Genomic DNA, 10,908 nt, shown 5'->3' with positions numbered 1-10,908 from the left:
AACAATGAATGAAGAGGAAGAGAAAATGACCATCGTTGGTAAGCTCCTCCTGCTGGACAAAGACAGACTTTTTTAAAACACTAATCTACCATGACAGCAGTCTGAATGCAATTATCAGCTCTAGCTACTCTCCTCTGTCTCTCTGCGGAATGAAAGCATCTCAAAAGGTATCTTATGGACCAGATATCACCTTTCAGCACAAACACCAGAAAAATATGCAAATGGCAACCTTTCAGAAATAAATTTAGTTATAACGACTGCGTAGTAAAATACTTGATTGGATGTCATAAATCAACACTATGAGAGTTCACTCATTATTCAATTTATTTGTTAGATCTGATCATGATTCATCAAAAGGCTTTTTCTCACCTGTAGGGCACTTTTGAACTTCTGCGCCATCTGTCATTGTCATCTGTCATATCTCGTTCTGCTTCCATTTTATCTTGATATTTAGCCCACCTGAAAAACATTTAATGTACAACACTTGAGCAAACTGTTAATGGAGGTCTCTCAGAACCTCTCAGCAGTTTCTGTCATCATAGAACAACACAAACTACTATGTTGAACTGCCCAGCCAACAATCTGTTGATGATGATTATCTGCTTGGTAAATAATGTGTCTTTGAGTGGTGTGCTTTTTTAAACTCTGATTCATTCCCACTCTGTCAGTTAACGAGCTTGATGGATGATTATTTAATTTATTTTAACAGTCATCACAAAGTAAAGCTAAGGTGCCCTTGAGATTCCCTTTTTTTTTTTTAATTTTTTTTTTAAAAAAAAAAAAAAAAAAAAAAAAAGGGTTTAGTATTTTGTAAAATTCGTTTTTTGAGACTTGTGATGTGTACATTAGTGGAGAAAAAAAGTGTTTATTTTAAGACCACCAAACACACACCTCAACCTCTGTGCTTTGACCTTCTTTGGAGGGTTCAAGCCATCCTGAACACTCTTACAACTCTTAACCTCTACATATATATTTTTGACTCCAAGTTCATATATCATAAACACCCCCCACCCCCTGCCCGCAGAGTATTCAGTAATCTGACATGTTGGAGTAGAAACCCCACAGATTCACCGTGAACTGAAGGGCAACCCTTGATACGATTCGCGCCCTCCAAAATAGCAGCAAGCACATGCATCCTAACACCTCCCGTCGGATTGCATCCATTATTAATCTCACCCCTTTAATGAGTTGTTCACAACGACCTGATGAATTATTAAAATCATACCTTGACAGGTCAGTCGGTTTGCGTTTATCAGTGCTCAGTGTTTTCAGTGGTCAGTCCAGAGTTGAATGGCCGCTTGGCCTTTCTGCCAAGACCATATTCAAGTATTTTGTTTACACCACAGCCACAGTTACCAGGCACACACACACATATAGACTACAAAGGTCTTCCTCAGGCACTCTGGGCTACTCCTCACTGAGGGTGTGTTGTTACACATCCAATTATAGAAAAAATCATCACTCCACAAGGCATCTAGAGTGGCAAGGGGCATTAAGTGAACCATGCACACTCATTCTGTCTCACACACCTCGTTAATATTGTTCATCTTTAGGATGCACAAGCTTTGGTTTTATTTAAGAAGATATAGTGGGGTTCAAAAGTCTAAGACCACTATATAGCATAGGGTAGAGTTGGGGAAAATCCCCCCTTCCTTAAGGATTGTGTAATTTTTTTCTGTGAAACAAAAGTTAAATGCGTTCAGAAAAGTTGTCATAGTTTTAGTGACAAATACATAAATTATAAACCAAGTATGAAAAATGTCCAGAGTTTTCAAGTTATTAGATTTTTATTAAAAATTAAATTTCTACCAAGGGGACGTTTTGCCCCACAGGTGGGGTAAAATGCCCCCCAGTCTTACAAAGCAATTTGCTTTACAGCAAAATCAGAGTACATGCAGTTTAAAAAGAATATAATCAATAATTATGAATTATAGCCTATTTGAAAAATGTTGTTAGCTGATGCTAACTGGCTTGTTAACTAGCTAACTTGAGGTAATTTTTAAATATAAAGTTCAAATATTTTTATTCAACTAACTAGCTAGAATACATTTGATGGAATAACAAAGGATTTGATTATCAAAACATAGTAACTACAGTAATTAAGTCATGTTCATTGGGGGCGTTTTACTCCACCTGGCTGGGGGGGCATTTTACCCCACAGACTATGTTTGAGAAAAAAAATCTGTCATTCTGAAAATATAATTATTTTTTTCTTAAATAACACATGATCCCTATCTACAGGCCCAACTGTTCTCATATCATATAGAACTGTGATGTTCTACAAAACAATAAGCTTTAAAATACTCTTTTCTTACTGCAGAAAATTAGATAATTTACTGTAAAATTAGTTTTCTCTCAGATACATCACCAGTGTAAGCTTAATGGTGAATACTTCTACATCACTTGTCAACGTAGTCCATAGTTACAATAAAAATGTATCTTGACATTAAATTACTTTTTTTTTCCACATAAATCTACACCCCACTCACCATAATGACAAAGCGAAAACCGGATTTATCACAACTTTCCAAATTTATTAAAAAGGAAACACTGAAAAAATGACATTGCACACAAAGGCAAGTCTTCATACCCTTAACTCAAAACTTATTTTTTAGCACTTCGGCAACAATTACAGCCTCAGGTCTTTTGGGGTATGATGCAACAAGCTTTGCACATCTGCATTTGTTTTGTGTTTTGCAATTCTTCTCTTTAGATTATCTCAAGCTCTGTCAGGTTGGCTGGGGACCATCGGTGGACAGCCATTTTTCTCCAAAGATGTCTGATTGGTTCCAAGTCCCAGCTCTGGCTGGGCCACTTGAGGACGTTCATAGAGTCATCCCTAAGCCACTGCTGTATTGTCTTGGCTGTGTGCGTAAGGTGATTGTCATGTTGGAAGGTGAACTTTCAGCCCGGTCTGAGGTTCTGAGCGCTCTGAGCGAACCAGGTTTTCATTAAGGATATCGCTGTATTTAGCTGCTTTCAGCTTTCTGTCTTCTCTGATCACTTCCCCAGTCCCTGCTGCTGAAAAACACCCCCGCAGCATGATGCCGCCGCCGCCACCATGCTTCACCGTTGGGATGGAATTATGCAGAAGATAAGCGGTGCTTGGTTTCCCTCAGACATGAATAAGGAATTGAGTTTCATCAGACCAGAGAATCTTTGTTTTCATAGTCAGTTATTTAGGTGTATTTTTGTCAATTCCAATCAGGGTTTCATGTATCTTTACTGAGGAGAAGCTTGAGTTTGGTCACTTTGCCATCAAGCCCAGATTGGTGGAGTGTTGCAGTGATGTTTGTCCTTCTGTAAGTTTCTCCCATCTCCATATAAGATCATGGAGCTCAACCAGAGTGACCATCAGTGTCTTGATCACCTCTCTAACCAAGACTCTTCTCTTTCGATTTCTCAGTTTTGCCAGGAGGCTAGATCTAGGAAGAGTCCTGATTGTTTCAAATTTCATCCATTAAGGATTATGGAGGCCAAATGCTCCTGTGAACCTTCCACACAGCAGAATTTATTTGTAGTCTTCACCAGATCTGTCTCAGCACAATCCTGTCTCTCAGCTCTGCAGGCCATTCCTTTGATGACTTAGTTTTTGCTCTGACATCCCTTTCAGCTGTTAAACTTTATATAGACAGGTGTGTGTGCCTTTCCAAATCATGTCCAATCAACTGAATATGCCACAGGTTAACTCCAGTCGGAGCATAGAAACATCTCAAAGAAGGTCCAGTTGAAACTGGAATGCTCCTGATCTAAATTTTAAATGTCAAAGCAAAGGGTATGAAAACTTGTGCAATGTCATTTTTTCAGTGTTTCCTTTTTAATAAATTTGCAAAGTTGTGATAAATCTGGTTTTTGCTTTGTCATTATGGTGAGTGGGGTGTAGATTTATGTGGAGGAAAAAGTAATTAAAGCAGTTTAAAGTTATAATGCAACATAACAAAATGTGAAAAAATGAAGGGCTTATAGAAAAAGACTTTCTATAGGCACTGCATATATATATATATATATATATATATATATATATACACACACATACTGGGAACTTTTTAGAGTCTGTGGGGGTTTCAATCACCAAATTATTAAATATTAAAAATAAAGCATATTGAAACAGGACATAGGTAGTTTCTTGTAACTTTTATTTTATGAATAAGATAAAGCAAAGAGACAAAGCAATACACATGTTTTTATTAGTACTGTTTTAAGAGCATCACAGTGAAGGCCTCAGTAGAGTCCTGTTCAGAATTGGGTACCTCTAAACAGTTCACGTTAGATGCAATTTGTGTATGAATCCATGATGCCTCCCATATATGTCTATAACTCGTGCAGTCTAATCTATTTTTAAATCCACAAATAAATTAACATCATAGTTTACAGAATTTTCACAAAAATATACTTCATTGTTGTTTAGCAAAACTATTGCAATAATTCTTTCAACAACTGAGAACAAATAGAACCGTTTTATTTATTGTGTCATTTCCAGTGGAAAGAGATCTGTATATGGACCTTCAATGCTTCCACCTGCTGTCAGACTTCAGAATTACATTTACCTCTTTATTTTTCATCCTTTTAAGACTAAAATTTGCTTCTGAAAAGATTTGTTTTATATTTTATGATGTAGTGCAGGTTTTTCTTGTAATTTGAACAACTAAGCTACAGTCATACCTGTACAAACATCCCTGAGCACAAATTCCTGCTCATTTAAAGGGGTTGTATAATTTTCTTGTTCCCTTCTCTTTATTTGTTTCTATTTTTCAAATGTATAGTGTATTTGTTGTTTAAACTACCAAAAATAAAATCACAAAAAAACAATAAATTGTTCCTTGATCATTTGAAATTAAATGCATGTAGTATGAAAACATAATTTAACTATGCAACAACAAAAAAAAAGTATGTATTGGGTTTAACATGGATTAATTTATTCATTATCACCTTTCGTCTAAAGTTGGATATTTAGATTTTTTTTTTTCTTTTTTTTTTTTGGTCTGATCTTTTAACTTTTTATGGTTTCTTTTTTTTCAAACCAAGCTTCATAAATGAGCCTTCGCAGCATTCTGATGTAAGAGGAATACATTGGAATGCATATTAAGTTAGATATTAAAAGTGCTGCAAGCAATGTACCTAATTTCACATGCAAAGCGTAAGGTTTTTAAAGGTAAAACAGAAAAAAAGACACTCTGCTAGGGGTAATAGATAATGCAATATGGTCATAAAAACTATGATTATAATCATGATTAATTAAAAAAAAAAGTATTATAAATGAGTAAAAAATTATGATATGACCCCCGTTATTCCTATTATGTTTTAGATCTGACATCTGGCTAAATTTATATCAAAGATCCTTGAAATATGGCAAAGTCCAATATAATAAGACTTCTACATTCACAGTGACACAGTAGACTGGCTTCAGTCATCTAGAGACACAGTGGATACGGTGGTTCCATTAGCGTTAGCGGAGCTGCTGGTGGTGGCGAGCGAAGCGGAGCTTCCGCTTGCGGCAGTGTCACGTGATTTGGCTCGGGGTATCATCAGTTCCTCTTTGTTCCTCTCTGGTTTGATAAGCAGCACATAGCACTTGGGGATGAAGACGCACGCGAGCAAACCGAAGCTGGAAGCCAAGATGGCGAAGATTTGCACCGCCACCATGAATTTCCCCCGCGTGCTCAGGTAGGCGGGCACGAAGGAGATCCAAACGATGAAAAACACCAGCATGCCGAAGGTCACGCTCTTGCCCTCGTTGAAGTGGTCTTCCAACTTTCGTGCCACAAAAGCAAAAGAGAACGTCAGCACAGCCAAAAGAATGTCATACGCAAAGATGGAGCAGATGAAGATGATGTTTCCAGGGTCGCACTCCAGGATGATCTTGATGTTCTGGGCGGCTGTGTTCTTCACGGGTTGTGGAGGCATCAGAATCAGCCACACGGTGCAACCCACCGCTTGGATCAGGGTGCACACTATCATTATCACCCTCTGGTGCCTGGGATGTATGGGGTCTATATCATTCTTCTGAGGAATAGCTGGAGCGATGACGGCAGTGTCGGAACTCTGCTCAGATGCCGCTGCTGCTGCTTTGGCTGCCTTCATAGCAGCTTTGACGGCTTTTACGGCTCTGGCTCTCAGCATGAGCAGAGCAGATTTGCCCATTAGTGAGGAGAGGACCAGAGCAAAGCCTACGGCCAAAGCCACCTGGCTGGTCATGCAAGACCACATCTGAGGCTCACCAAGGAACACAATGGAGCACAGGAAGGTTATCACTAAACCCAGCAGCAGGGAGAAGCTAAGCAGTGGGTCGTTGACATTCACCAAAGGTGTGTTAAGGTGCATCAACAAGATAATCGCAACTGCAATAGTTGCTAAAGCCCCAAAAGCAGCAATGGCGATCAGTGTGATCCCAAGAGGTTCAGTGAAGTCCAGGAATTCAATGGTCTTTGGCACACACGTATCGTGATTGGCATTGGACCAGTAGTCTTCATCGCACTGGATACAGCCTCGTGCATCTGTTGGAAGTGTATGAGTTGTTGAAATTGACTAAATGGTCAGTTAAAAATAACCAATGAAAAAAAATGTCATTTTTCCCATGACCTGTTGTGTTAGAGATCTCGCCATCTGCGCAGGGGATGCAGTCAAAGCAGCAGACTGGTTCTCCCTGGCGGATACCCATCCTGGTGCCGGGCTGGCATCGTTCGCTGCACACAGATCGTGGTGTCTGTAACACAAGCAGTACAGTAGAGAAACAACATTGTTTTCTTCAGTTTTTAATCTATAGGATTCCACATGCAATAATACTGAATATAATTACGATCAAATATTTATTAAATATAAACTAAATTAAATGTACTCGATAAATGGATATGAAATATTTATGAAATATATATTAAATATTAAGAGTAGATTAAATATTTAATGTTTTAATCAACATATAGATATTTGTTAAACATATATTAATACAGTAGGGAAACAACTTTTTTTTTTCTTCAAATTTTTAATCTATAAGATTCCACATGCAAGAATGACAAACAATATTACTAAATATAAATATGATATGAAATATTTATTAAATATAAACTAAATTAAATGCAATCGATAAATAGATATGAAATATTTATCAAATATATATGAAATATTTAATGTTTAATCAACAGAGATATTTGTCAAACATTTATTAAATATAAAATATTAAATTCTGCATTCTCTCACACTTTCTCTCTATATAATAGTATATTAAATATTGTAATTGATAGATAGTCATGAAATATTTATAAAATATACCTTGATAGATAGATGGATATTACAGCATGTAATACTTATTAAATATAGAATGTAGATAGATATGAAATATGTATTAAATATATAAAGTGTTTTATATATATAATACAAAAGATAGAAAACATTAAATGCTGTTATGAATAGATGGATTTTACATATTTATTCAATATATATTAAATATTAAATGTTCAAACCAACCTTTTATTTAATATTTTAACTAATAAATATTTCAATTGATTGACAGCCTTATTGTTAATATCTATGCTCTATTTTATGACCATACTAAACTACACAGATCACTTAACATAATATTCCTCACCTCCAGAATATCATTGTTCCATATAATGGAGCCATTATTGATGATCAACCTCTCCTCAGGGGGTGCTGTGCTGTTGTAGTAACCGATGTGGGTATATGTAATCCCTCCTTCCGATTCACTCTGCCAATTTAAGATGTCATAAAAGCCATCTACGTCACCATTATTGAAGTATATCTCCTCTCCGGTGTGAGGAACAGTGTATCGGAGATTTTTCAAGTAGTACATCAGCTAAAAGGAAAACACATAATAGTTATAAATGAGATGACAAAATAAAAAATAAAAAAAACTGTCAATTTGTGTTGTACCTGCCAAGGCTCAAATTTGGTAATGTCAGCACATGTGTTATTCTCAAATGGGCCACTGTGGGGTTTACAGTCCTCTAGGTTATGGAGGGCATGTGCCACGGCATATACAGCCTTATACACATTATATGTAATCCTCAACTGCGACACGTCCGTGAAGGTATTACTTAACTTCTCCATCATCTCTTCTCCAGTGCATCTCCTCATGCCGCTCAACACCTGCCTATAATTCATAGTACAGTTGAAGACTATTCCCCAAAACTCTTCTGTCAGAGTGTCATTATATGGAGTAACGCTTAGCAGATGCTCTTTCAGGCCGGGTATATCTGCACGCTTGACCGCAAACCCTATTGTACCTCCCAGGACAGGCAGGATGTCGGGGTGGCGGGAGATGGCGGCTGACGTGACCCAGGCCTCGCTGGCGATCCAGGTGCGGTTGGTGACATTGTTGCGCAGCAGTTCCCCCACTAGGGGGCTCAGATCCACGTCGGAGGAGAACACAACGATGATCTTAGCCGTGGAATCCAGCACCGTCTGCACGATGCGCTCGATGGCTTCTGGGTTCCTGATCTTGGGGAGGGTTTCGGAGAAGGATATGCAAACTCCCGCCTCCTCCACCACCTCCTTGAACCTCTTGATGCCGTATTTCCCGTAATCGTCCTCAGCCGCGATGGTACCCACCCAGGTCCAGCCAAAATGAAGCACTAGTTTGGCCATGGCGACAGATTGGTGCTCGTCGCTAGGGATGGTGCGGAGGAAGGTGGGGTACTGAAACCTGCTTTCGAGAACGGAGCACGAGGATGCGTAGCTCATCTAGGGGAGCGGAAAAACAAATTCAGCGCAGTTTAAATGCTCAGAGATGTATTTGTTGATGGATTTCTGATATTATTAAATAGTAATTAAAAGATGGAATAAATTGAACCTAAAAAAAAGACAAGGCAAAAAGAAAATCTTAAAAGTCTTAAAACAATCTAGTTTAAAACATGTTCCAAGTTCTGAGAAATGTACTCAAGAAAAGTTTAAAATGAATGGCTCTAAAAATGTCACGTGGTATAACCATCAAGTAAAAAGCAGTCATTTTTTGAATGTGAGTGAACGAGTGTACACAATCAGCCAAAAGTTTTTGAACAGTAAGATTTTTAATGTTTTTTAAAGAAGTCTCTGATCCAAAGTACAGCAAAAACAATAACATTTTTTATATTTTTACTATTTAAAATAACTGATTTCTATTTGAATATATTTTAAAATGTAATTTATTCCTGTGATTTCAAAGCTGATTTTTTTTAGCATCATTACTCCAGTCACATGATCCTTCAGAAATCATTCTAATATGCTGATTTAATGCTCAGGAAACATTTTTTCCTATTATTAATACTGAAAATCGTTATGCTGCTTACTATTTTTAGTGGAAACTGATACATTAGTTTTTTTCATTATACTCTAATGAATAGAAAGGTCAAACGGCATGTATTTGAAATTTGCAACAATGGCTTTACTGTCACTTTTGATTGATTTAATGAATCCATGTTTAATAAAAATATTATTTTCTATAAAAAAAAAAATCAAAAACTTACCCCAAACATTTAATCAGCAGTGTATCAAATACTTATTTGCCCCACTGTAGATAGATAGTACTATTTACAGTTTTTAGAAATGTACCACTTTTTACCAATTTACCAAAATACCATTTTCTGTTTTTTTTCATGCTTCCACTTGTTTGTTGCACCACATGACAAAACAAAGAAATAAAAATAATTTATAATTAATTTAAATATAATTTAAACATAATACTAATAATAATAACAATAATAATAATATGTTTTAACAAATAACAACAAAAGATTATGCCAAATAACTAAATGAGTTTTTCTTTTCAAAGATTTGCTAAATTGAATGATGCTTTTCTCTTCATTAAGATATCACAACTGTATCACCTTGACATTTTTGTACTTTATGCAAAAAATGTATTCAAGTCATGGCTTTCTTTTATAGTAATATATAAGTAATAGATCTAGTAATAGATCCATTGCCCCAAATACAGAGGTAGTTGAAAAGGTACTTGTGGGAAATAGTAGAGGCCGAGTATCCTGGCTGTGGCTATGGACAGATCAGAGCCTCCAGCCCCCACCAAAGCAGAGAGAGGGGGTCCATCCCCGCAGCGGTAGTTGGGCACAGCCTCGTCCTGGCCTGTCAGGAAGGTGAGCGTTCCCTCGACAGCTTTGGAAATGGTGAAGCAGGAGTCATAGATGACGTAACCCAGCTCAGTATCAGGTAAGATGTCATTTCTGCTGTTGATCTCATTCAGGGCAAACAGCATGGTCTGAGCCCAGCGGAAAGTACGGAAGTTAAAGCTGAGTGGGAATTCACATGTTAGAATTTGATAGGGTATCCCAGACATAATTCACTAATAGTGCTAGCTTGTGTTTATTTCAATTTGTTCACTCGGGTTGCATGACTGAAATGTTTATGTTTAATTCAAGTTACAATTTAATTCACTTGCTTTTATATATCTTGCCAAATTGTACTTATGATCTTGTTGATGTTGCTCTTATGTCTCCTAGAATCTAAATCAGGGCTATTCAATTGTCCGGCCCGCCATTCATCTTCATCCGGCCCGAGGGGAGAGTACGCGCAGGTCACACATTGCACCTTGAATTGTTTTTGCACTAATTAGTTTGTCCACAAGGTGGCATCACTGGCCTGGGCCGTTGTTTCACAACCGCAAAAGAAAAGGATGAGAGACGCAACAACAACAATCGCAAATTAAAGGCACAATGTGTAATTTTCGCCGCTAGAGGGCGCATATTCAAAATAAACAAAGAGGCAAAGGCGTAGTTTGATGACGGCATGAGTGTGGAATCATGGGAGTTCTCGTCTTCATCCCCACAGCCGATGCAATCCGACGGGACTCGGGCAGAAATCATGTTCATGGATGAACTAATGATTTATTAACGTAGTAGAATGAAGCAGGGTGAGGCTGAAAGCCGTCGAAGCTAAACGAGGCCGCTGAACAAGCGTGACACA

General features: G+C 37.5%; 1 protein-coding gene across 1 annotated transcript in view; it reads right to left on the bottom strand.

Annotated features, from left to right (window-relative positions):
- Positions 1 to 5,285: 5,285 nt before the first annotated feature.
- The window catches only part of vmn2r1 (vomeronasal 2, receptor 1), an 8,734-nt gene continuing 3,111 nt past the window's right edge, over positions 5,286 to 10,908 (bottom strand). The window contains exons 2-6 of the mRNA XM_016252074.1: positions 9,944 to 10,235; positions 7,888 to 8,697; positions 7,583 to 7,810; positions 6,580 to 6,703; positions 5,286 to 6,494 (exon numbers count right to left, since the gene is read on the bottom strand). Of these exons, the coding sequence (XP_016107560.1) occupies positions 5,404 to 6,494; positions 6,580 to 6,703; positions 7,583 to 7,810; positions 7,888 to 8,697; positions 9,944 to 10,235 (2,545 nt within the window). The 3' untranslated portion in view covers positions 5,286 to 5,403. The remainder of the gene's footprint in view (positions 6,495 to 6,579; positions 6,704 to 7,582; positions 7,811 to 7,887; positions 8,698 to 9,943; positions 10,236 to 10,908) is intronic.

Source organism: Sinocyclocheilus grahami, unplaced genomic scaffold (genome assembly GCF_001515645.1).
Source record: "Sinocyclocheilus grahami isolate Dianchi unplaced genomic scaffold, SAMN03320097.WGS_v1.1 scaffold1086.1, whole genome shotgun sequence".
NCBI classification, from domain to species: Eukaryota; Metazoa; Chordata; class Actinopteri; order Cypriniformes; family Cyprinidae; genus Sinocyclocheilus; species Sinocyclocheilus grahami.
This window is presented reverse-complemented; position numbering and strand designations above follow the sequence as displayed.